Raw genomic sequence first — 27,619 nt, forward strand, 5'->3', positions numbered from 1 at the left:
ACAATTCATTTACAAGTCAGCAAAATTGCAACTAAACAAGTTATTGTTATCCCAAGGTTCAAGTCATGCATGTTTAACGCCAGAAGCTAAAGTCGTAAGTGGATACAGTAACTCTGAACAGCTTATACAGCTGCCCCAGAATATCCATGCTCAAGTCTCAGCAGCAATTCAGTTTCTACATCCTAACAAACATTTTCTTTACAAGATCAGAGTCAAACGTTGATACTTTGAAAGGAAAAACTGTGCATGAACAGAAGACAACCTGGCTGATTACGGTTCATTTTTAATGTAGGTCAATAATAGAGAAAAGTTCAGGTAATGGCTTTCTGGTTTCAGATAAGCTTCTAAAATACCAAGTACCTCTTCTGATTACATAAATCTTTAAATGTCAGCCTCTATTTTAACCATGACTCTAAAGTACACTTCAATCCAAATTATAGACAGGCAAGTATTTTAAAGAATACACTTTCCAGCCATCCTCTTCTAGCAATAGAAATTAAATGTTGTAGTAAGCAACAGTTCACTGCACGCCTGACAAATCAATCGCAAGTGCTAAAAAATAACTGAATTTGCATGTGGATTATCAGCATCTTACTACATAAAAAAAAAAGCTCACACTGATAAATTCACAGTAGCACGCTGTACAGACACGCCTACTACCATCCACCTCCTGGTTATGGACCATCTTGAGCATTTATCAGGGAAGCTGCAGAACAGTGTTACCGATTCAATCGGCGGGACGACCGTTCTCTCTCCCATGGCTCCAGCGGAGCCAGCCGCAGCAGAGGCTGCAAGTTTCCAGTGAGTCTAGTAAAACCGGTTTGCGTTTTTCCAGGCTTGCTAGACAGTGCTGTGCAGGCTAGTTTTTAAGTGCACTTAAATAAAATAAACATTTAAAAACGTGTTCCTTACTGTACCCTCAGAGGAGAAATAAATTCAGTTCAGATACTTCTGCGTACAGTTACTGAAGACTCATGGGTTAGCCTTTCTCTGCGTATTATTGACTGCCAGGGAGCTGACTTACTGTTCTGCCTCAATGCAAACAGATCTGAAGTTTTATACAGATTCGCCTTTGAAGCAGCTTATCCTATCCCATTCCACAGTGCACTTCTCTGAATACAGAAGTTTTATTATTATTCTTCTTGGGTTTTTACAAAAGGTAATTCAGTGATTTAGTTAAATGTGAAACTGCTTTTTGTGGAACAACTGTATTAAAATATTTGATATTTTATATAAATTTATATTCTTAAAAACGGCCTCTAAAGTTATCAGGTCCTGCATGTTGCTGTTGGTTAAGACACTGAGCAGCGTTTACAAAGCTGAGTTTATTTCATACCAACTTGGGAAATTTCACAGCTTTATTTTGTTTTTGTAAAGTTCTTCAAATAAAAAGGTTAATAGAAATAGTCTGATAAACTAAAGTTAAACACAAATTATAGGTTAAGTAATGAAGAGGAAAAACAATTTTGTAATTAAACTCACAAAGGAGTTAAACAAAGACAAACAAAAACATGAACAAATCGTGGTATTGTACCTTCTGAAGACATGCGTTTAGGCATAGTAGAGACAGGAGCTGGAGAACCATGAGCAGAGGGGTGAGACGGGGGCCTGGAGGGCCGCGAGGGGGGCCTGGAGGGCGGCCGTGTAGGGGTGGCTGCCCGAGGTGGAAGAGAGTTGGGACCTGACTGGTAGCGAGAAGGTGGGCGAGAGGAAGGAGATGGGCAAGGCGATGGCCAGGGAACACCTGACAGAACAAATGATATGAAGGAAAGTATAAAAACTAAAGAAAAATTATGGGGAAAAAGGTCAACAGAAAAAAAAAGTAAAATATGACAAAATGATTTTTCATGTTTAACCCTTTGGGGATAGATTAGTTTATTTCTCCAACCAATAAAATAGTCTCTGCAAGGTTATTTCCTCCACTTCAGGTCAAATTTAACATCTGAATGTCACAAACTCCCCAAAGGGTTAATTAGGATCTACAAATACTACTAAGGAATAGACAGTAAAGTTTGATCTGTTAGCCTATCGTATATATGTTCTACAGTACGCATCACTCTTGACAAGGTCCTTAAATAGCTACCAGAGGTTCTCAAACAGTGGTTCACATATAGTATTGACTATACAAACCGCTACTTTCAAACCAAATGATGAGCAATATCAATTCTAGGAACTGTATCTTTACAAAAAACAGCGGTGTTCAGTGTCTGAAGCCTGACATTTATGCCTTTATCAGTTATCTGAAGTATTAATGTAGTATTTTAATCTAAGATATAGGGTTCATTGTTTCCAAAACAGAGAAATTGAATTCACAAGCCATTCTGAATATTTTAGGTATATGTTCACTCACCAGAGTAATAGGACGACAGAAACCACAAATTCTACAAAGGTCAAGGTTAGCGTTGTTTGGGCAAGACTCAGTTGTACACCCTTTATAGAGCTGACTGTTTTTGAAAAGGAAGTCTCACTTACCTTTAGATGTTTCTCAGACTTCCTCTCCAGATAGAGGCACTTGAATATTACACACTTTTCATCTATTCACAGCAATCTCGTATAATAGCATTTTTAACTTATAAAAATAATGCCTCAAGGATAGGCTACTGCTGAAATCCATCTCAAAAAATGGTGTTTGGTTTATGAAACACCGATTCCTGCTATGCAGTGCCTAGTGATGTCTGTTTATAAACACGACCCATGTGTATAGCAGAAAATACTCAAATAGCTATTTGGAGAGAAGACTTTTGAGTCCTTTTCCCCCTAACACCTCTCTCACTTTTCCCAAAATGATTTTCTCTCCCCCACATCAACGTAAAGTCAGCGAGTTGCTTTATTCTTTTTCATAGGAATCAGAATTGCTCCACGCTCCAGAAAGGAAGAGTGATGCTTCCTTGGCTGGCACCTCCTTTCACTAGGTGTCAGCATTGCTACTCCTCCACACAGAGCTTAGCAGCAGTAATACATAAAGCAATTTTTAATCTTTAAAACCACATACTGCACCATCATCTAAGACAAAGGTGTTTGAGAAGGAAAACAAGTGACATTTGACTGCACCGTACGTAGCTTTGCGGAGCAGAAATGCGTGTTCCATTATGAATAAGTTAAACCCAAATCAAAATCACCACCTCTGTGTTAAATGATGAATGCTAACCTAGGATATGTATTTCATAAGCTAAGACCACATCACATGCAGTTTCAACATAATTAGATAATTAACTTCAATTTTAAGGCACATTCATTTAGACTTCAGATACTTGCCTCCGTTAACTACTCTTTGATCTGCTCCAGAGTTAGGACTGAATTCCGAAGTATGGGATCCAGACCTTGAAATTGGTGGGCCTGATCCAGACTGGCCCATCCTTGGTGAGTTTTGTCTTCCACTCCCCCAGGACAGGACATCTCTATTCCTCTGTCCAGGTGGAATGTATTTATTTTCTCTGAAACACAGCAAATTTCTATCAGTGTTAAGACAGAACTGATCAGGTACTTCTTGTTGTCTTTCAAGTGCTCTGCTGGTATTTTCTATCGTTCTCAAATCAAGCTAAAGAAAAATTCTAAATACTATCAGATGTTGGCCTAAGATTCACCTCATGAATTGGCTTTTGATACTGACCGCACAGTCCACTTTCCACAAGCCCACAGACACTGGGTGATTTAGTACTAATGCCTGAAATTCTCCATGACATACCAAAACCACTGCCCTTTCCTGTAATTTGGTATGAATTCACCACAGTGACATATCAGAATGGGGAAGTCTGTTTCACTACAGAGATAATACAGGGCCAGGCAGAGGTGTACGAGCTAGCAGGAGTGCCAAAACCAGCACATGACTGTTTATACAAGGTTCCTAACCTAATCAGCCCTGCTGAAAAAGCACAGCTTCAGTGAGTAAATTGCTACTGTACCAAAATATGGACATCATTTAAATAAAAATACTATTCATCGTGTATGCAAGTACCTAGTGTTCACACCATGTCCTTCTCGTTCGTTAGCATTTCTCTGAACAGCAGTATATTTTTCTTCTTCTGTTCTTTCATCATTTTCCAAGGCAACCCGAGCTTTGTATTGGGCACTTGATTCAATTTCCTCTGCTAATTGAGTTGCTCTGGCTTCCCGTTTTAAAAACTCTTCTGAATTATCTCTTTCTAATGGCACCCTAAAAGACAATGGAAAGGAAAAGAATCTCTGAAATGCATTCAAAAGCACAAAGGAGCTACAAAAATTACATGGCATTAATTCTAACCAAGTCAGAGTAAAAAAACTTGCTTCTAAGCCAGTAGACTTGCTGTCTTTTTTAGTATAAGTATGTGAATATTCCTGGACTGGTTTGATATCATGTGCAAATTCAGTATCATTTACCTGCCTAGAGAGCTGAGGTCAGGGTGCAGAGCTTTTCCATATGACTTGCAAAATCCCCAGTCCCTAAAGCTAAGCGAAGACTCCAACTTTCAACACAGTTGAGTACATTAGTAATAAAAAGCTGTTGTTTAGATAGGAGGCTAATATAAGAGACCAAATTTGAATGTCTTCAGCTATTTATACATTCCCAACAGACACAAGAGTCCTCAATCCTACTGAAATTAAAGGGTTACATGCTTAATCCTTTGATAATTCCAGACATAGCATTTCAGCTCTTCCTGTTACAAATAACTGCAGAAAAGATGAATGCAATACATTAGAGCATGGGACCAGAAACCCATGACTCATTTGCCATGTCCTAGGACCCCAAAACCATTCATCCCATGTATCTATATTAGGTAACAGCGTATTGCAAAAACCATACGTAGCTCCCTTAGGAAAGCCACCAAGTAAGAATTCAATACGTGAGCAACGAAATGCTGAAAGAGCTAACTAGAGATAGACATCATACCTGGCACTTCCTTCTGTCTACCCACAGTTTTGGTTTTTACCCATTTTAACTATTGTTAAAGTATCAGGTTTTGTAAAACAACTTTGTGCTTTGATTCTGATTTGATTTCCAAAAGTTGTTTCATCCAACCTTACTTTAGAATAAACTACATAAAAATACAGAACACAGCTGAGGCTTGGACTGAGCTACGCGGGGCATTATATAATCACTACTGCACATATTTTGAATAATATAAAAAAGAACAAAAGAAAGTAGGTGGAGATACAAGCCAAGTATGAAATAACATATGCAAGATTACTCAAGTGTTGGTGGCAGAACTAGGAAAACAAGTGGCTTTGCCAAATTTCAAGCCAGCGCTCAGCTACTGTATCACAAGTTTTTCTCCCCACACACATTTTTGGCCAGCTGGGACATCTACGGGCCTTATCAATGGTAACTGCAAGAATATTAAATAAAAACCTTACCCTTCAGCGTGAAGCTTTGGCTCAAATAAGATATGCATGAACACAACGCATACAAACCTGAAGTCATGGGCCTCGCTTACCCTATATTAAGTATACAGACAAGAAAGGAGAACACCCAATACATCCTCATTTATTTGAAGTGACTGAAAAAAATGAAGGGATGTATGCAGTAGCACTGATGGCAATCTAAACAAGCAAAAGAATGATTATACATTTTCTAACAGGGAAAAGGCCATTAAAGATGAAACAAAGGGGATGGGCAAGATGACATTGTTCAGAACCCCAGTGACGAGAGAAGCACGTACAGCAGCTGATCAACGTACTAATGCAGTATGCTTGCTGGAACACAAACTTGTACCTTTGTGCAGTTTGACAAACTATACCTGCTAACGCTTAGCTCTAGGAAGAGAAAACAAACAATAAATCCCTTACAACCCTTCAGTTGCACATAGAAGCATTTAGATACGCTGCTGCTTGTCACATACTTGGCGAAATCGGGAAGAGAGTTTCCTAGTTTAGCAGACTGATATGCAAAGCAAGCTGCTTGACTAGGAAACAATGGAATTTGTCTCTGGCAGTTTAAAGCCACCTTCATGTTTTTAATCTGTTTCCATTAATATCCATAAAGCAGAAAGATAGAAGACTAAAGTTCAAAAGTACAAAAAGTACTTAGAGCAGTGAAGTATATGAAAGAACAGCCTCCCCAGGATTCAAATGTAAGCCGATTAAGACACTTTGATTATCACCACATTACAGGTCTATTTTAACAAAATAATAAAAATAAAATTGATGAACCAGAGACCTGCAGACAAGTGCTCCAATTCTACACACAAAAATCAAAGTATTCACTGCAATTCCTTGACATTCAAAAATAAGTTAACGTTTTGGGGGTTAAAAAAGTGAGAAAACATTAAGGACATTACACAATGGCTGCTGAACATCTGCAATTGATTTGTTTTGCAGTTGCAGTTAACATTATAGCTGCAGACTATTGGGAACAGGTCCACACTGCCAAAGTAGCCAGAGCAGGCTTCATACTACTTCCATATTCAAGTTGTTATTATATGGTAACTAAAACTTTAGTTTAGATCTGGACAAGTCTGCTAAACAAGTCCTCCACAGCGCACAACCCGCCCCTTAGTTATCAGCAACATTTCAACATATCTACTAGATCAATTGTCTCAATAAAATAAGGATTTAGTCAAATTGTTCCGCTAGGTTAAACACAAACTATAGGTATAGCAGCAACGTGAAGACACTGTTGAATTTGGTATTTTCCACCCTACTCGTAAAAGTTTTTATAAGAAATAAGCATTATCGCATGACTAAATTGAGAAAATGCTGCAATGGGAATGAACCGTGACCATTTAAGGGAATATATAATGATTACTACATCTAACTATTCACAGAACGCTGGCAAGGTTTCTTAAGCACTATTCATTCATTGCTTTTTCAGTTATACGATTCCGTAACTTTTGAAAGTATGTAAAATTATCTTCAGAATATAAAGTTTGTCAAACCAGGGAGAACATTAAATACAAATCTAGTAACAAAATATTTTGGAACTTACGTATAAGAAGACAAACTGCTGTCATAAGTTGATACTACACCATAATTTTCTTCATTGTAACGAAACATGTCATTGGGATCCCATCCATTAGACTAGAAGAAAATGATGCTCGTTTTTCAAAATGACACTGGAAACACATTCCCTTAAAATTAAGGGCTGATGGCAGAAGTTAAACCTTTTGCCCTTTTTCCTGGGCCTATGAATTCACTGTCCAGATAACAAAGTTACTAAAGCCACAATTTATTTCGGGGAACTTTGTTCATCAGATGCACAGATTTTACCTTCAAAAGCCAGGTTTTTTGTTTGTTGTGTGTATTTGTGTTGGTTTTGAGAGTTTTTTTGTTTTTGTTTTTGTTTTTTTTTTAAGTACCATGCTCACCCTGTACTGGAAGATTACTGGCTAGGAAGAAATACATATATGAATGCCTCTTCCAAAAAGTGCAAATTGACACTTCTGAACATTAGAAGTGTCCCTTGCTGTGGCACGTGCTGAAACTTTTTAAATGCGCTACTAAATGCAATTACCTGAGACACACAGCACAGGCAGAAGACCCCTGTTGATCTGCACAACTTCCCCACTTCAGTAAAATTGCTATTACAGCACTCAAGCACAATGAGAAATGTTTTGAATGTTTTATAAAAGCACTGACAGTATTAAGTATTCTAATAAATCTCAGCTGTACAATATGTACACTAAAATTGACAGGATAACTGCTCTACCCAGACAAAGTTAATATGCTGCACAGTAATATGACTAGATTCTCCTCTAATCAGTAACATTATCTTCTTTCTTTAACATATTGAAGTTTGAATACCTTACTAAAAAGAATGCATGGTTGAGTAAAAGCTGACTGCTACGATACATAAAGAAACGTCATTTCAGACCATACTCTTTGCCTAACGATTCATAATCTACTGAGATTGTATCTGTGCTTATTAAGTCATGGGTCAGGCTTCCATCAATTTCCTTCATCTTAGCTCAGGGACAGTTAGCTAAGCACAATTTCGCCATAATTTCCAAATGCAATGAGAGTCAGACAGGAATGCTCTGATTAAACATAAATCACTTCAGTGTATTGCTGAATTCGGAGTCCTTAATAAAAGCTCCTCTTTCAGCCAGTCCACGAGTCAAACACGTCCCTTACCACAGCAGCTGCCATTTGTCAATATTTGCCAAAAGTAGCATCTGAAATCCAGCTATTCTTATTCAAATTGTAAAAAAGTACCGTGGCAGCTGCTAGCAAAGACTGAACATACACTCGTGCAATGTCGGCCAGCAATTTTAGTCAGAAGTTCATTACTAGATTAAAATTAAGGTGCTGCAAGGCATGTCCAGAGAAATAGCTTATTTTCTACAGACTGTCGTAAATGATAAAAAAGCATTACTTACAACATCTGTCTCTAATGCCTCAAGCTCCTCAGTAGTGGTGGTCTCTCCTCCATCCCATGGTTCAAGATCCTTTTCCTTGTGTTCACCATTTACTTTAGCACTGATGGCTGAATCAGTAAAAGCATCTACAACGGAGTGGGAAGGGATGGGGGTGAAATCAATTTGCTAAAGTACAGGAAGGTGTACACACTAGTTTATCTGAGGAACAACCAAATACAGCTGAATCACAGGCACATTAAACACCATTCACCTTCTCTTGCAGTTGCTGTATTCAATAGGACTAGGTTAAAAAGGTGCCTACTTCATACTTAGAATAACTATGGAAGTACAGACTAACTTTTAATGTATCTGTTTACAGGGGGTTTTTGCAACTTAAGGTACCAGACAAGGCATCGAAGAATAGCAGTAGTTACTTTCAGTTATTACAAAATATTTTACACAAACTACGTATGTTTATGCTAAAACAAAACCAACAAAAAACACAAAAAGCCCCAGACTACCTGAGTATCCCCATTCCTCTAGAAAACCCAAGACACTTACAATATGCTTTTCCAAACAGCCTGCACAACTGCACACTAACATATTATGCAAATACCGAAAAAGCATGAACGCAACCCAATCTCATTCCCTAAATAAATGGGCAGAATACAAGTTTTCCTCAAAATATCTGAGTTTCTTCTATTTCCACAACTCCTCAACACACCAGCATGCACGCACACGATTTTACTCCCTTTGCAGTGTAACTCAATTATCCATTAGCTTGGTGCACCCGTTCACTGTGACATGAATGGGTGGACTCGATGATCTTAAAGGTCTTTTCCAACCTAAATGATTCTATGAATGGAGATGTTATCTTTCCTACAAGAGCTTTTTCAAGCAGCTTACCCAAATCCCACAGCAAGATTCAGAAACTCTCTACCTCTTGTTCTCAACAACATATGAAAATAAATGTACTATTAGGTGCACTAAGTAGTAAGGGTCTGCTATTGTTTATGTAAATTATAAAAATTTATATAAAAAAATAAAGATCATGAGCTTTTATTTTCACTCATTCATGTTCTGGAAGGAATAATACTAGAATATTAAAGTCCTGTAAAAAAAAAAAAATGTACAAAGCCATTCATCAATGAAGCCAAGCTTTTGTATTTGTAAGCAACTAAATCTCAGAGCTGCCTGCAAATTCTTAAATTACTTAAACAGAAGGAACTTTAAAAAATAAAACAAGCTTGTTATAAGCTTATAAATAAGTAAGCCTCCAACCTGGAATTTCCTATTATCATTCTACTAATGAAATAAGGAGCAAACATTTCAGACCTTTAGAAAAGATGGGATCAAACCACCAGGCAGTGCCAGATATGGAAGAATGTGGCTTAAATTACCTTTTGGCAAGATCTGAAATCTCACAACGAAAAATGAAGTTTAAAGCCCCCGTGAAAAGAATTCACAACATATGAAGTTGGCCACTGATGTTACAGTTTTAAAACAATCACTGAAGATTTTTTAAAGAGAGACTGCTGACATAGCTTATTATTCCTGTTTTACCCAATTTCACATTGGTATGATCTGTCATAAAAGTTAACTGTGCTGGGTCTGTCTAATAGCATTCCGCACTACCTCATGAAATGCTTGCTCAACTCATACACAAAGACCAAAGGAACTATGGATAAGCAATTAAGCGTTGTTAATAAGCATATAGGAAACAAAATGTTATAGAAGACGTTTGAAAAATAAGAGAAGTTTATTAGCTAAACATTCATTTCAAATACAAAAGGATCAGTAAAATAAGAAAAGAAAGCCAAATGAAAGACACCTAACCAGGCACACCACTGTTAGGGCTCGTGAAACTGCAAAAACCTGCATCAATCGCCTTGCGAGATGCCACAGCCTGCCAACCAAAGCTGTGACAGTACCTACGCAGCTGGAGGTTAACACTTTCAAGTGAGATTATATTTTAGCTTGTCACTAAATGCGATGCCTTTAGCAGGCACGTTCTGGGATTACTCGTAAACTGTTCTGAACGACTCATTCTATCATTGTACTGCCTACTAGTGCTGATGCAAAATTTTAATCATTGCATTTTCAACTGTTCAGGATAGGTAAAAATCAAGGGTGAGAATAGAAGTCATCAACTAACTGCAAGATACTCTAAATGATTCTGTGAAGTTACGCATGCATGTTTTATAGTGCCATAAATGTGCGAGCAAAGATAGTAAGTTTCCGTTATGTATTATGGTAACAAAAGCATTATGAAAGGCAAGATGCAGAGACATAAGAGTGACTGCCAAAAAAGTTACCTGTTTCTGAAGGAACTACAACAGATATGGAGAGAGAAAAAATTGGAAGACATCAGATATAAATACAGGTGGATTTTTTCACATTGTATGGCTGAATTCAGGCAAAGCTAAACTCTTGCAGTCCCTCTCACAGACATATTCAAGCTGATTACACATCTCCCACCTTGCAAAGATCATTTCCATAGTAAAACCTCGGCAATGTTCCCACCTATTAGCAGCCCCATGTATTTCCCCATTTTGCTTTACAAAAAACCCCCTCCAAACAGCCTACAGATTTCTAAGGTATACCAACTTGAAAGAAAACGTCTCTCAGTTTCCCTTCACGCAAACACCTTTTAAAATATACTATAAGAACAGAAGATATGCTTAATTGTCATCTGAAACTACACAGTAACAGTGCTACCTCAACCCACAGTTAAGTAGTAACAAAAGAGCACATTTAACACGGAGACAAGAGTAAGGCACTTGTATATGGAAACTCTATGCTTACCTTATCAATACCCTGTAGCTAACACTGCCATAACCAAGACAGACCAGTGCTGCTTCTGTGCCTAACATCGTTAATTCCACGTTTCACTTCTGATCCTCTCAGACTGGACATTTTACACCAACTGCAAGTTGGAGGCTGCTTACGTCAGTTAGGAAACCGAAATTTGCTTCTACACTACCTCACTGGGGCTAGAGGGAACTCTTCTCCAATGAGATTAGATAAATATGAGTTAGGAGGACTGATTACAGCACTTGATGGAGGTGAGCTTCTTCATTTTAGAAGGGTGTTTCCTTAATTTCTATTAAATTACTCCAGAGAAGCTCCATACACAACTGTGGCGTTTTGGATACCGTGAATAAAACACTCGCTTAACAAGACTCATCTACTCAACCCACTAATTTTCTTATTTAAAAAGCCACATAAACATTCAGCAGAGTGCTGTTAAAAATTATAATGATACAGATGAACTGGGAGGGGGGGAAAAAAAAAAACCAAGTCAAAACAAAAACTTCGCTATCTAATAAATGCTACAGATCCAAGTAAGATGTGAACAGTCAATGCTAAGTTTCCCAGTAGAATCTGGGAACAAGGACGAGACATTGTGGGACATGGTGTAATGGGCATGGTGGTGTTAGTCGATGGCTGGACTTGATGATCTTATAGGTCTTTTCCAACCTTAGTGATTCTGTAATCCAGTATATCATGGGGCACAGGAAGCTTCACTGCTCTTCATTTCTCTCTCACTTTAGAATGAAAGTCACAAGTGAGACTGCAACGTCAGTTTAACCTCTACAACTCAAAGAAAATCCAGGTAGGAGAAATTCAAGCTACAAAGACAAACTTCTAGTCAGACAATATGGTCTCATGAGCATCCAGGCAAAGTTTAAATGTAGCAGAACAGTACCTCAAGGCACAGATCACTATTTTCCTGGAAGAAACAGCTAGGCAGGCACATGGAGCATCAAAGATTAAAAATGCGGCAAGTCAAACAAGACTTTACCAAAATTAACGAGCAACAAAATTGAGAACATATGTAAAAATAAATTCTACAAATAATTGCTTCCAAAACAAAAATACTGCTCTTAAGATTACTAGTAAAGTAGAAGCTAGAACATGAACTGCCGCTACAAGTGCCAACTGGCAGAGTAGTGAGAGACAAGATACTGACTGCACAGGCTCAGCCTCCCCCCTATCTGGTGCCTCATATCTCTGAGCTGTTGAATGAGCAATTCACACGACACTCCGACATGGCCAAATTTTTGATCAATTCCTTTTCTACACGGCAAAACCCAAGTTAAAGATCAAATGAAAACTGGTCAAACAAAGAGCTTGAGCTGTAATACTCAATTAGCCCCCACTGCCTCTGTACCTGCTTAATGGGACATCTCCTAAGCAAAGATGTTTGATATCAAAGACCTCGCCTGCTAACCGGAAAAAAAATCCCAAGGACAATTCTATGCAACAGAAATTCACATTAAGTAAAGGCAAATTAAATATACACATTCTGAGAAAAACTCAGCTTGGACAAATTCTTCAAGTATGTGCTATTAAATGAGTTAAAGAAAAAATTGCCAGAATAGAGCAATTAAGAGTCCGGGTTTAATTAGTTTCAGTGTTTAACATGCTCGTTTTCACAAACATGTTTTGAGCTACTAATGGTGAAGAGCACAAATATGCAATTAAGTGCAACTCTGCAGTTCAAATGCTATTAAACCAATCGGCATTATGTGCCAAAGGTGTTCACGCTGCACAATGCAAGCTTCGATCAAGTTTAGCATGGCCCAAAGAATACTGAGGTTTCATCTTAAAGGTTTCTTACTAGCTCTCGTTTGTTTTGTAACTACTTACTACTGATTTGAAACATTAAAACCAGTTACCACCAGCTTTGGAGAGCCAACGTTTCCTTCCTTTGTTCATAATATGCCTACTGCTATTCCCCTTGCAACACTTTCTCTGGAAGGATGCCACTTTCATTGCTAATTCAAGGAAAAACTTAAATAGCCAATTCTCTTCTGCCTTTTTTCATTGGATTTGTAGTATTTTTCTCAGAGTGCAGTAACAGTGCCAAAAAACAATAAAAACATTGTAGAAACCTTTTACTTTAACAGTAGTTACAATGTTGAATTGCCTTGTCTTTAAAGAGAAGCCAAGAAAGCAACTCTGAAGCCTTACTCAAATTTGAATCATATGCAAACCAGCACTGTCAACTGGTCAGTGTTTAAGACTACAGGAAACACTGCTAGGAGCTCGTTCTGTAGGACACAGGAGAAATACACCCTCCTATTTCAATCATGCAGCCCAAGTAATCTAGCAACTACGAGATCTAGGCACTTCACCTTTGCCTCAGAAGGTGAAGCTGAAAGATGTTACAGGCTAACGTACAGCCAAGGATTTCAACTCGCACATTAGAGAGGATTTTTAGCTGCTGATTTCCACTACCACATGCAGAAGACAGTGCCTGTGCCTCTTTAAATGCAGACAGAATAGTCTGGATTGTATCCATCATCCCCCTTTCAATTTCACCTGAGTTTTCCAATGCATGTTTCATTCATCAGCCTGCCTGTACTGCAGAAAGCCCTAATTCCACAGTGAGAGACCTTCACATTACTCCCCTCCATTCCTTCTGAAGCCCAACAGGAATCTACACAAGCACGAAGGCCTATGCAGGCTGACAGAGTTGCAAATAAGAGCCCAGGAAGTAGGGACAGATTTCTTTTTTAAACATAAACTGTTAGAACGTCCCGATCCACGCAGACCTACTATTTTTTCTCCCATCCCTTCCAATTTCTACAATCTGGGCAGGCACCATGCTTTCTCCATCTAAAGGTGCAATGTCATGCTTGGCACAAGCAAATCTAAGACTGCTGCCTCCAAACGGGGTGGTTTCACTCACCCCAAGCCTATACTGTCGTTACCTCCCCTGCACTCACACCACTGACGTAGCTGCAGGATGAATTATCAGCTCACTGCTCCAAAGCTGCACAAGTATGATAGCAATGAAAGGTGCTTGGCAGACTATTTCAGATGGTTCCTTCAGAGACAACTGTATTTTCCATGCCTCTGAAAGGAGAATCCATCCCATTCCCTTCCTCCCCAGCTGCTGCTCTTTTCCAGTCCTCTTCCAGTCTCTTCTGTCTGACTTGGTCAGACAGGCAGACAATGAAGCTAACACCTCTGCTATTCAAGTCTGAGGGTAAGGCAGAAGATCAAGACCCACAGAGTCAGGACCACCATTTGTCCACACTCCTCCAGCTCAGCAGAGAAGCAAATGCCAGAATAAAAATCCATGGAACTCCAGATACTTATACTGAACCAGGAAACCAAAAATTTCCAAAACAGTACCTTTTGCAGAAATTAAGTTTACTTCAAGGCCTCCTCAAAACTCTAGTAGTCTCCCAAGGGGTAGGAGAAACTACGTACACAGACCCCAGCAAACCCTACTCTAGGTAAGCCTCTCCTATTGCAACAGAGTGCTTGTGAAGTGCCCTTTTGCTTGACTACATTTTTAAAGAAATGAGAGCAAGCTGCCTTTCCAGCCAAGTATGTCCAAATTGCCTACTAACTTGTGTGTGAAAGACAAAAAACATTGAGGCAATTTAAAAATATTTGTTCCTGGGCAAGTACAACACTGTCAAACTTCTCTGAGCACCAGACAGTAGCCACTCCCAATACAAACGTGACAAGGAGCACCATCTCCTCACCTAGGAGTTCAGACTCAGTTTTTACTGTGACTCACACAGGCTTATCTTACTCGGTACCATGAAGATCTGGGTTTATTTAGAAGAACAAAAGGCCAGCAGCTCCTGCATGCACGTTCATACTCTTCCATTCTTTTGAATCCTTACTTATTTAATTTCCCAAGAAGCAGAAAGCCCTTCATTGCTCTAATTTGCAGGTCTGATCAGACTGACTTACACTTTCAGGTGTCATTTCAAGATAACACATTTTTGACACAAAATGGAAAGCAGATTAATTTACCCACTATGAGTTATCGAGTTTTGCAGCCTTCCAGTTCATCTTGCTCCAAGTCTCTGCAGCTTTATTTCAGCTCTCCTCTCCAGCTACTTAAGAGATTTCGATTCAAAGACATTCCACCTAATAAAGCGAACTGAGCGACTGTTCAACCCGAAGCAGTAATTTCCTTCTAGAAAACTTCCACTGAGTAATTATTCCTAGAAATAGTAGTATATCCTTCATTCCGCCTGCTCAAAATCTATAAAGATTGGGTAATGGAGAGCCCAGTTTACATTTACATTAAAGTGATGTTCATAGCAGACCCATTGCAAAACGGCTCTCGTGTAATTTAAATTCAAAGTCCCATCCAGAACCTGGAACTTATTTGCATTTCAATGCCACATTTGCTCTGACATTATGCATCTTCTTCTGGGAAAAGCAAATTCCTTGAAACAACAAGCCTCTCATTCTTCAGCTTTAAATCAGGCAAGAACATATGCACATACAAACACAAGGTGAAAAGAGAAAGATCTCATTAAATGTCCACCAGTCCCTACGTATCTCTAAGTCACTGCTACATGGGAATAAAGCATGTGCCTTACAATAACCACTAGCTCCCAGCGACAGTCGTCGATCAACCTGAAAATTAACACATATGCAATTTCATTCCATGGCACAGAAAGCTCTGTGTTCGCTTTTATGCCTTAGCCCAGCAAATCAGGAACATAAGTATAAAAACCCTTGAGATTTGCCACCCCAAAAAAAAAAAAATCTGCAAAGGAACTAGAGCTGCCTGACTTGCAGCCTCTTAGGTTCCAGAAAAATAATTAGGGTCTTGGAGGTCAGACATTAAAAGAGAAAGTAAGAAGACTGCCTCACTGCCTGTAAAATCATTTAATTCTGACAGTTTCAAGCCACATCTTCAAGATTTTTAAGACCACTTGCCTGCCATCTCACTAGGTTCTTCTGTATTTTGGAGAGCCTTACCTACAGATCTACAAGTAGTAAATCAGAAGTTACAAACACAAATAGTGGATTTTCCTAAAGAATTTTTAGCTCCGTTTGCAGTAGTATTTTTAGAATATTTATATGAATGCATGTTTAGAGACAAAAGTTACTTAACTAAATATAGGCTTTATATATACACCAACTCTGAACAATAATCTTTTAATAAAGAATTTGTGTATTCATGGATTCTCATAAAACATTTAATAGACTAATTTAGAAAGGCATTTACAAAAAAACCACACCAACCCACAACTTCCCACAAAATCTGTAAAATGTTTTGTAACACCCGTAAGGATTTCCTTTCCAGACACCTAAAACAGCCGCTCAAAGCAGCGTGCCCTCACAAAGGTTCTGCAATCCATTTTTAAAATTTTGATAAATGTCTGTTTTCGGGTGGTGCTGAGCATTCCATTGACTTTAATGGGATATTTGGATGTTCCACACTCATTAGGAATTAAGAGTCTAAATGTGAACTTTTGTTTTTGGATACTAAAGCACCTTCTTTGACAATCTTCACTTATGATCTTAAGATATAGACAACTTTAAAAACAAGTATACCTCTTCTCGCATAATTGGTATCCATATCCTTAAAATGCACCATAACAAAATCTGAAGACTTGAACAAGATACTCTCTAGTATGTCTTCACGTTTTGGCCCCAAACTGGATTCTGCAGTTTTCCGATGAGCAGCATCAAGCACTAAATCACACTATTAGAGATATAAAAAGAATACACTAACTTAACGCACAATAAGCTACTCGATAACACCACATACTTGCAAAAACCAGACATTTACAATAGCTTGCAAAAATTAATCTGCTTGTGTAAACCTAGACATAAATAGTCAAAATAATTCATAATAAATATGCAAATGTTAATCAAACATTGATTATTCAGTGTTAGGATCTTTTAAAACAGGGAAGAGTCAAAATGAAAACAATTACCTTAGGACTGTAGGTTTTAAAAACTCCTTCATATATACCACCATTTTTCACCTGTACTTCACATTTGGATCCCTAGAATGCAAGAAAAATGAAAACACAGCTTTCTAACAGCCTGACAAACGACATTTGAGTGATTTTCTCAAAGATTTTTTTTTTTACAGAAGTACAATGTGTAAAAATACAGCTCAGTTTTTAGTCAAATCTACTCATTCAACATTTGCCCATTTATAAATACACCACTGTGTTCTGCAGATGCAAACAGCTGGGCATGTACCAAAATTTGTTCTGAAGGGATTTAAAGGTACTCACAGAAGTGTATTTGGTACTCACAAGACTCTTGACCAGTTATGCACACAAACAAGTTTTTGTGCAAAACCAAAATCTGTGCATATGTGTGGGTACAAATAAGGATGAAGGCTTATCCTGGACTCTACCAGATGTGGGATAGTCTGCCTTACTAAATTTTGGCATGTCAAGACTTCCCTTAAAATTTGGGGAGAAAGGCTTCCATTCCCTGCACACAGACTCATTTTATTTATCCATAACCTCTCTAAAGACCGAAAATTCAACATATGACCACTGCACCTAAGAAATTTGCTATACCTCTGCAAATTGTATTCGAACCTTTCCAAGCCAAAAAATACAGAATAGCTATTACTGGGATTCTTTAAAGTTCAACCTTGGCAAAAGATGCCTACTGTTAAATTTTAATATTCACTCCATTATATTACAATTAGCGGACTAGTTTACAATTCTACGTCACCATAGAAACTGTTTACCCTCCTTCCAAATATGAAGACTTACAACAACTGATGTAAGTATGTGAACCATTCTCATGTTTGCATAGATGCCATCAAAAGAAATCTGAAAAATAAAAAAGTCGTTGTCATGAATATATGAGAAACATTTGTAACAATTCAAAAAGCCAGCGTGCCAAAATAACACAGGCTTTCATCAGTACATACTAGGTCCTAGCAACACTGGTCCAAAACCTCACTCAGCCAATATACACAGAACTTAGGTCAGATGAGATTTCCAAAGGACCCTTACCCCTTTCTCTCATCAATTAAAGATACGAACACCCTTCCAAACAAGATAAACATTACTGAGTGTCCCTAATGTCATTCAATAAGGAAATTCCTTTGCTGGTTCGCTGAAGCTCGTATGCACAGACTCCTAACTGAAAAAGCCCTGCTAACATCCCTCTCTGGTTTAAGAGCTATCAACAGGATAAGGTACTTCAACTGCTGTAGAAGTAAAAAGGTGCTTTCAGGGCCTGCTGAATTACATCTTTTCATCTAACAGACCTGATTACATGCATTAACAGAAGCTAAAGCCATCAAATCATGGAGCGCCAAAGAGCTACAAAACCTATCATAAAATTAGTCAAAAGTAATCCACTGCACTGTCAGAATCTGAGATCCTACACTAGGAGAGCTGAGCAAGTATCACCCAGGTTGCTAGATGCAGGCTCACATAAGCATACATGAAGTGGTGAAGATGTCTGTGTTTTGTTGCAACATCTCGTATCTCCCCTTGTCAACTTCATGCTTGTGAAACAAGAGATGCTGAAACACGCAAGGACCTCACCATATTTTGAGCTTTTTATCTGACAACGTATCTTTTAAACTGTCAGCTACTTAATCCACTTACTCCTGCGTGTTAGCCACGCTCTCTGGTCTGAAAAGACATGTTTAAGGACGCTCCTATGCTCAACACTCAGTATGGCAGACATAAAGACTAACACTTTTATGATGCTTAGTGTTTGCATATGACCTTTTTCACCCTCTTCCTCAAAGCTTCTTTATTTTTACTGAAGAGTCTTGACATCTTCAATAAACATTTATGTAAGTAAACTGTAGTCCTTTTAAACCTTCCTACTTCTGCCCCATTCCCCAAAATTAGTCATCTTTGAAAACCAGGCCAATAACAAATTAGCAAATATTTGATTAGTGTAGTTCAAAGATCCACTCTTTACACCGAGATCCACATCTTTAGCTTTGATAAAGTTATGTTCTACAAGTCAAGCCACACCTATACTTCAACAATAGATCTCCTCGACAATAACTAAAGCTACACATTCAGGTTACTGATAGTACTGGGTTAGCTAGTTTATAATAAAGCTAAACAAAATTGTTGCGTTTATTTAACTAAATGCTATCTCACTGGCACCTGTTTAAGGGAGAAGCCAATGTTAGAGTCTTCAGAGAGGAACTAATTCAAAAGCATTGCCTTAAGTTAAATGTTATCTGTATCTACAACTGTAACTGCAAGGAAATGCAGAAGATTTGTATTAGTGTAGTCAAAAGTTTAAGTGACCCTTTCCCCCTTCACCCTCCCAGGAGACTTAAATGAATGCAAGATGCTACATCTTTAGAAAGGCATATCTCAGACTAAAATATTCATCAAGGTATCGAGAGGAAAAAATTGAGAGAATATTCAAGTATCTGCTATTCTTACGTTGATACTTGGGTTCAATGTAGGGAAGTTGTTTCCTCATGTCTAGAAGTGATAAAACATACTTACTGTAGGCTGAGGCGGTCCTTTGCCACTGCTGCGACCTCTGAAATTAAACACATACATGGGATATGATTAAAAGAAGAACTGCTGAAATTAACCAATTTCTTAACAAGTAAGAATTCAAAAATCCATCTTAATTTAGTGTTGAGAATGGGATCAGAGAAAAACAGCACTCCCCTAGAGCAGAACTTGACAACTACAGGGCCCACAGCATTATCCTCCAAACTACAGACCTACAAGCAACATTGGTTAGTAGGCAAGAGGGTTACCTACAATACATTAAAGGACAAAATGAAGAAAATACTAAGCCTATGTCATTATGAAAATCCAAAAATACTCTCTCTTAAGCAGAATCCTGTAACTAAAGCAAATTCCAAAACTCATTGGCACACAAAACCGAAACCCGCTTTCAGGCCCAATCCCTACTTAGCAGAGTCCCTTCTCTAAGACTAGAGGCTCAGTGCATCCTCACTGTCCGTCCGATAAAGGGCCACCCAAATAACTGACCCACGCTGCAGGCTACAGAGGAGCCCTGATTGTAAGGCCCTGCCTACAGAGCTTGCTCATCGCTATTAGCACAAGCCAGCAAGTGAAACTAATTAAGTCTGTCCATCCCCTCAAAAACACTAACTACTTTTAATGCAAATCTGTCAATGTGTGGCACTTGGGACACCTCATAAAGCTTTTAAATTAACCTGCATGCTCCTAATATCTTGCAACCGAGATGTAAGTCTGTGCCCTCCACCTCCCTGCAGCCAGCAAGGCCGCAACAGCGGCAATTCTTCAACTCCACTGGTGTGCCTTATTTCAAAGTTACTTCCCTGTACCAAGAAGTCCTAGTTTCAAATATTTCTCATAGCGATTTAGATTTGGATCACGATGACATTAGGAGTGCACACCGTAATGTGAGGCAAAATGAAGTCTTCTGTTCTATTAAAAAAAAAAAAAAAATCAATTTTTTAAATAGACCCACCTTACAGACACACAACCATTTAATTAAAGAGACCCAAAGAATCATGTCTACATTTCAAAACGTCCAAACAACATTGAAATCTAAACCCAACTGAATGTCAGCTGCATTCAAGTGCTTTTGAAAACGCTATGCTGTGGTTGAATACAACCTTGCTCTCAAAACAACACGCCCTTATAAACAGGGCTCATGAGTTAGTCAAGATTCAAAGGAACTTCTCCCAACGAACATAAATATCCCCCCAATAAATTCTGCAGAAACAAGCAAGTCCATCAGAGAACAATGAAAGGCCTTAATGAGGAAAAAATAAAAAACCACTAAACTATCACCTGACTCGTTTCAGAAAACAAGCTTCTGAAACAGTAATGCAGTCTCATACAGCCTCGCACACACTGATGACATTTGTGATTGGCAATAACTGCAGATTTCAGATGTCTAGCTGACATTTTCGGAATACTTGCAGAGTACTAATCTCATGTAAAAAACCTAACGCAAATAGCCTTTATTTAATAACCTATCAGTCTTAACTTTCCATAAGGCAGCGCTACAACTTCAGGCTTGCTCTGGAGACAAGCAAGTCTCACCATTTGCTAAGCCTGCCATTTGTCAAATGGCTACCTATAGCACGGTGCTGGAGTGAGCCCTTCGTGAACCTGGAACGTAATTTTTGCATAATATTCAGATGAATGATCCCCTTCTTTCTGAAAGTCATTTCACCAGATGTGAAACACCCAAACAGACGAGAGTTACAGTCTAGTTCTGATTTTTCCTTTTATTACAATCAAAAGCATCAACAACATGGTCTTCCGAAGAACATGGCCGAAGTCAAACAATTTCACCAGTTCCCTCTGTTGGTTTCAAAGATTTTAGAAGACACTCCTTCCTACATCAGCTATAGAAATGCTCAAAAGTGAAAGAGTTTGGTGTCTTTGAAATAGAAAGCACTCCCATTTTTAGTGACAAGTATTCTTAGCACTTAAATAACTGGGTTGCTAGACCGGTCAGAAAGTCTGGAGTATTCCCTTTAAGCATCAACCTGTTCTAGATTGCCCATCTCTCACCACATTTCCCAAATTACTGTTCCTACCCACATCTCTTTAAGAAACAATCTGATTGTGCGCATCCATATTGGCAAGAGGTCCTAACTTCTACATCAGACCAAGAGTTAAGCTTATTGCAGAAATTCTATATGCTATTCTGACCTAACAGATCTCTTCGCAGACCTGACTTCTTGTTTTCCAGCCACAACCGTTAAACACAAACCATTAGAAAAAAGGAAAGGCATTCATCAATTCTGCCAGTGCTACAATTCAATCCAAACTGGGTGTATCTTCTGCTAAAATCGAGGCCATCAACTTGATGTTTATATTCCAACAGGTGAAGACTCAAGTTCAAACTACCTTCTGACACATCTTTGACGCATCATATGAAAAAAAACTAGGACCTTTACAAAAGCAGAAGTAGATGGTCTTTGCCAGAAGTTTACCACAACTTAAAACGGCAGAGTAATGCTAAGAAATGGGGATGGGGAAACTAGAAGGGTCAGCAGCAATTTGGCACTACTACCTAAAACCACATCTTGATTACAATAAGCATGGTAAATAAAAAAAAATACATTTTGTATTGCAGGAACTGGATTAAAGGTAAGTCTGGGAGAAGGCACAGCAGCCTGGCAAATCCAACTTGTAAACCCTTTGTGACTTTGCTACCCCAAAGCAAAGTCAGAAAAACGCTGCACCAGACAAAGTAACGACCAAGCAATTAAACGTAGTAGCCAACTCATTGCAGGCCAGCAGTTACACGTTAAGAGTGAAAGTCTCCATAAGGGCTTAATCCCAAATGCTGCACAATAAACATTTTTCCCCAGCAGCAATTTGCAAATTTTTTTCTATTTTTATGAGCATTTACTATCCTATTCCTCAGCATCCCTCACCTCCCACCCTAATGTTTACATGCCAAGTAGAGCGTTTGCATAAGCAAAACAAGGTCACGCATTTATATTTTTCCAGTTAAGTGAAAACTAATGCAAAGGACACAAGCCTTTCCAGGATGTGAAAGAAAGTCTTGGGTTTTCTCTCCAGCAGCACCTTCACTTTGAGACTAAGAAACAAATGCAACCATGCTGCAATTAATGTCTAGAGCAGAAGTGCGACTACAAAGACGGGTGAATTTAACAGAGTGAATATATGTTTCTGGAGCACTGGCTGACAATACTACAGCTTTGAAAACAAATTTACAGGCTACCCTAAAGAACTTTCAGTACAAGTGCAGAGAGCTGGTAAAGCTTTCTTCTAAGGGAGAAATCCGAAGTATGAAGTTTTAAGTGCAGTATTTGTCTATGTAAATCAAATTAATCGAAGCCATCAAATTAAGATTATACAAGAAGTCCTGCAGCATTGTTTGCTGTAGCTTTTCCCCAATACTGACATTAATAATGTCAACTCCTGTCTTCTTACAAGATGACAACTTGTGCAGCGTCTGGATATGTAAGTAACCTGACTCAGGTCTGACCCAGCATACATCTGTAACCTGTTGATAGTCACTGAAGAACCTTCTTCATATACATTGCCATGAATCAGTTGCAAAATTAAAACTTACTGAAAAGCGGGTATATAATATCATACCAAAATGCATTAACAGCGATAAGGAAAGAGACCTGCACGTTATCCATCCCTTTTGCTCAGCAGTTTAGCACGGTTGCATTAAAACCGACACACACAAAGATGTTAGAACAAACTAGAAAAACTCTGAATGGCACGTGTGATCAAACCTCCAGAACAGTCACTTCCATTGCATCAGAGAGCCTCAGCACTCAATATTCCCGATTACTTCTGTCTGAACAGAACGGACACCTCTCTTCTGCCCTTTACTTAAGCCTTTAGTTAGGCTAATAAAAAAGGCTGTCAAGGAAAAAGGAAAGTAAGAGTAGGCAAGAAGCGTTAAGTCTCAAAAGCAAGCTATGCAACATGGGGTTGTTTCAGTCCTAACTTTTTAATGGGCAAAGCCATTTATAAAAGACAGTAACTTACGGTATTCTTAAAAGACTCCCAAGTCCAGTTAGGCAAGAAAGTTACCAAATAAAAAGGAAAAAGACCTTCTGCCACAATTGTAACTAGACATATAATCATCCAAAACCTGAGTCTGAGGTCTTTTGCCTTAAGACAAAATAACAATGGGGAAAAATTGATACCAAAAAAGGATGCAGTGCTTGAAGGACTGCTGGGACAGATGCAACGTTCAATCACAGGACACCTAACCTTCCTGTGCTTGCATAAGGGCAAAACTGAAGTAAACCACAAAAAGTAGATATTAGACAATGTTTTGACTAGCGCAGCCAGCAGGTTTGCGTACGAGGTCCATGTTTTCTCCAACTACAGTTCAACGTGCTATTGGCATCTCCCCTACAGCCCGATTTCCCATCTGCCATATTGCACATGCAGTTGCTATTAAACAAACATAGCATTTCACTTAGTGCCTCTTTGTAAAAAAATGGTATTATTCCTTCTCATTTGCTTTTCTTGAACACCTTTAAAGATACCTTCATTTGGGACTTCTTCCCCTTATGTGAAAGGGATGACTAATACCCTGAAAACAAATACTGGAATGTCTTACTTGCTCACACAAGATTTTACCTTTTCTAAGATGAAATACATATATCCATCATTATGAAACCATGAAAACAAACGTAGCCAGCAAAGCTAACCCTCCACTCACTACCAGAGGTGGAAGGACCAGGTGCTTAGCCCAATTAAGTCTTACAGTAATAAACACACAGCAGAAAATTAGGTCCAGAACGGTTGACCATCAACAAGCTTTCTACCCAAACCTAAGTCTTTAAGAGCAACTTAGCCACGAAAAGTAACATTCTTTTGCATCTCAAGAAGATAAGAGAATGCTAGTGCTGCAGGGAAATGAGCTGCTGGGAAGAACGCTTGGCATAAACTGGAGATGTTTAAGTTTCTATTAAATAATATAATGCTTCAATTAAAACCAAGATGCAGGCCAGCTAAAAAAACAATTTTATTTTTCGAACAGAAAAGCCACTTAGCTTTTCATTTACAGGAACAGATTTGTAGCATGAACCAGCTTTGAATCTGTACTCCCAGAAAGACAAGACCTTTCTTTAGGACAGCAATAGGAGAAGTTCTCTGAAGGTGTTCCACGGGGCTCCATCGGCCCAGGGGCTGGGATTTTACAGACCCTTCATTCAGAAGCAACTTGAAAAATCGATGAACAAAAAAACAGAGCATGAACACCTCTGAGGGAGCCTGTCAGTTGTTCAGCAGCCCCACTAGAACTCCCTAAGGAGTTCTGAAGTGGAATTTATGCAACAAAACTAGAAAGGCAACACTGGTAGGAGAAATCCAGTGGCTTAAATCTTAAAACTTGGGAGAAAAATTGACGCTTGCATCCCCTCATCTACAGAGACAAGTGCTCACCATCATACTGAATTTTGAAAAAAAAAAAAAAGCTGTAGGTTTTGTTGCCCTTCACGTTAACCTCTACAGTGCCGCTCTGTGTTGGCAGGGATAACTGTTTAGCAATGCACAGGAAACATCACGTTACATCTAAACAGCCATATGTAAAAACTAGTAAATCATTGCAATGAAGTGCTGAGGTATTATTGTTATTATTTAAGTTTATTTTGTCCTCTTCAAGCCTACCAAAGCTTTTCCACTTCCAGTTCCACAGCCTGGTAACAAAGTAAAACCCTATTTCCAGTGACATCCAACAATGGGACCGCTGTAAATTCTGTTTTATTGCCAATGCACAAAACTGAGTAAGAAGAAAAGTCAAGTTAAAGAGCAAGATGAATAAAACTTGAAATGAAACTCCTCTGAGCAACTATGACCTTCAAAACTGTTACCGTCCTGCTTTGATTGTTTGTTATGACCCCCACGGCACTGGAGAAATTCACAACGCTAGGAAGTTTATTTTTTTTTTTCCCCCTCCTCCCTCTCAAATACGTGTGAATCTGTACAGCTAACGCTCTCCGAGCAGGAGCGGGATCCCTCTTCCAGAGGCGGGATGAGACAGCAGAGGCTGGCTGGGGAGGGGGGGATGCGGGGAGGGGAACCCGACTCTGCCGCACTACCAACCCCGCGCCCTCGCCCCCCAAATCTGCGGAACAGCCAAGCCCCGCTGGGAACCGCCATCCACCGCCCAGGCCACCGGGCGCCGCCGCGGCCTCCCTTCCCGCGAGAATGTTAGTGCGATTTAACTGAAAAAAAAAAAAAAAAAAAAACCACGTATGCGTATGTATTAAAATAAATAAAGCCCGGTGAGGCGGCGGTGCTCCGCCGCAGGCGGGCCCCCGCCGACTCCCACAAGGCAGGAACGCCGCCCCCTCCCCGCCCGGGACAGCCCCCCGGCCCCGGGGCCGCCGCCATCGCGGCCAGCACCTTCCCGCGCCGTCCCCCCGCGCACGTGCGGCCGCCGGCTCCGGCGCCTCGCCCCCGCCGCCCCCCGCCGCCGCCTCCTCAGCAGGCGGGTCACGTTGGCCCGGGGGAAGCGGCGCCCCTCGCCCCCCCGCCGCGGGCCGCGCGGGGGGCTTCGCCCGCCGCCCCGTCGCGGAAAATGGAGGTCCCGCCGTGCCCTCCGCCGTCCCCGGCCGCCTGAAGGGCACCGGCCGCGGCCTGGCCCGGCGGCCTCGCCTCAGCGGCACTGCGGAACCGGCGGGCCCCTCGGCAGGCCTGCCTGCGCCCCGCCCGCCGCCATGCCGGCTCCCGCCCCGCCGGGCGGAGCCCCCCGCGCCGGGCCGGGCCGGGCCGCGCCGCGTCCCCCGCCGTGCAGCAGGCCCCGCTCCCCCTCCCGGCCGCGCCGCCGCCCATGGAGGCCGGTGCGGAGGGGGGTGGCGACGGGGGAGGGGGAGCGGCGCCCGCGCCGGGCTCCCCGCGCCGGGGCCAAGGCCGGGCCCGCCGCCGCCGCCGCGCACCCACCTGCCCATGTTCTGCCTCCCGCCGCCCGCGGCTGACGGGAGGCCGGGGCCGCCGCCGCCGGGGGGCTTGCGGTTGTTGCCGGCGGCCTGCGCCGCCGCCGCCGCTTGCTTGAGGGACATGACGAGAGGGGAGAGGGCCGGGGGTGCGCGCCGGGGCTGGGCGAGGACCGGTCCGCAGGGCCTCGCTGCGCTGGCGGGGCCGGGGCGCCGCTGGCTCGGCCGGTTGCTCCCAAACAGTGCGAGCGGGGCGGAGGGAGCGGAGCGCGGCGCGGAGGGATCCGCGGAGCGGGGGGGGGGGGGGGGGAGGTGGGGAGGGGAGGTCGGACCGAGCCGGCGGGTGAGGGGAACGGCGGGGCGGAGGGGCGCGGCGGGCACCCCCGCCGCCTGCTCGGGCACCCCTGCGGCGGCGGCGGGGCGGGGGGCGGCGAGGCGGCGGCGCCGGAGCGAGCGGCGGGCGCGGACTCTTTACGGGAAGTCGGAGGGCGCCGCGGCGGTGCTGCGGCGGGTGAAGGGGCGGAGGCGGGAGGCGGGGAGGGGAGGGGGACACGTGAGGCGGCGGCGCGGGACGGCGGCAGCTCCCGCCGCAGCCCCGGCCCCGCTGAGGGGACGCGACGGGCCCGGCGGTGCCGTGAGGCCCCCGCGGGCGCAGCTCCCCCGTCCTCACAGCCCGCCCGCGCCTCCCCCCCTCGCCCGCCGTAGCCGCAGGGGCAGACCCGAGCCTGTGCCAGCCGGGCGGACGCCCCCGGCGCGGCCGCTGCGGGCAGGGAGGGCGGGAGGGCGGCCCGCAGGCCCCGGCCCCTGAGGGGAGCGTTCCCCCTCGCCCGGCGGCGCGGGCCCCTGGGCCGCGGCCTCCTCTCCGGGCCGGCCCGCAGGCCGAGGCCTGACCGGGGCAGAGGCTGCCGGGGTTGGCCCCGCCCGGCCCCGCCGAGGCCCCGCTCGCCCTCCCCCGGGGCCGCCAGCGGGGAGGATTGGGCGGGCGGCCTCGGGAGGGCGGCGGGCCCGGCCCGGCAGCGCATCGTTCAAAAGAAACCGGGCACGGAGGGGCACCGAAATTTTTTAGAAAAAATGGCCGAGCCGCCGACTAGCTGTGAAAGGCGAAATGGAGAACCCCGGCCCCGTGCTCGCCAGCAAAGCTGCAGACCGGCTCCTGTCTTAAACCGCACAGATACCGAACTATGGCCAGTAAACACCTAAATCCCATTGCCCTCCT

At 41.8% G+C, this 27,619-nt stretch overlaps 1 protein-coding gene across 3 annotated transcripts in view; it reads right to left on the reverse strand.

Moving 5' to 3' along the window:
• Window positions 1-17,845, reverse strand: part of ATXN2 (ataxin 2) — a 43,882-nt gene extending 26,037 nt beyond the window's left edge. For 2 of the 3 annotated variants that reach the window (XM_059827454.1, XM_059827453.1), the window contains exons 1-8: window positions 17,786-17,845; window positions 16,982-17,053; window positions 16,596-16,746; window positions 8,292-8,416; window positions 6,902-6,993; window positions 3,956-4,153; window positions 3,256-3,434; window positions 1,535-1,744 (exon numbers count right to left, since the gene is read on the reverse strand). In XM_059827454.1, coding sequence (XP_059683437.1) covers window positions 1,535-1,744; window positions 3,256-3,434; window positions 3,956-4,153; window positions 6,902-6,993; window positions 8,292-8,416; window positions 16,596-16,746; window positions 16,982-17,053; window positions 17,786-17,818 — 1,060 coding nt within the window. In that variant the 5' untranslated portion in view covers window positions 17,819-17,845. The remainder of the gene's footprint in view (window positions 1-1,534; window positions 1,745-3,255; window positions 3,435-3,955; window positions 4,154-6,901; window positions 6,994-8,291; window positions 8,417-16,595; window positions 16,747-16,981; window positions 17,054-17,785) is intronic. The other variant, XM_009820030.2, reaches the window with a different exon arrangement.
• Between the last annotated feature and the right edge of the window lie 9,774 nt (window positions 17,846-27,619).

This window comes from Gavia stellata, chromosome 21 (genome assembly GCF_030936135.1).
Source record: "Gavia stellata isolate bGavSte3 chromosome 21, bGavSte3.hap2, whole genome shotgun sequence".
In the NCBI taxonomy this organism is placed as follows: domain Eukaryota; kingdom Metazoa; phylum Chordata; class Aves; order Gaviiformes; family Gaviidae; genus Gavia; species Gavia stellata.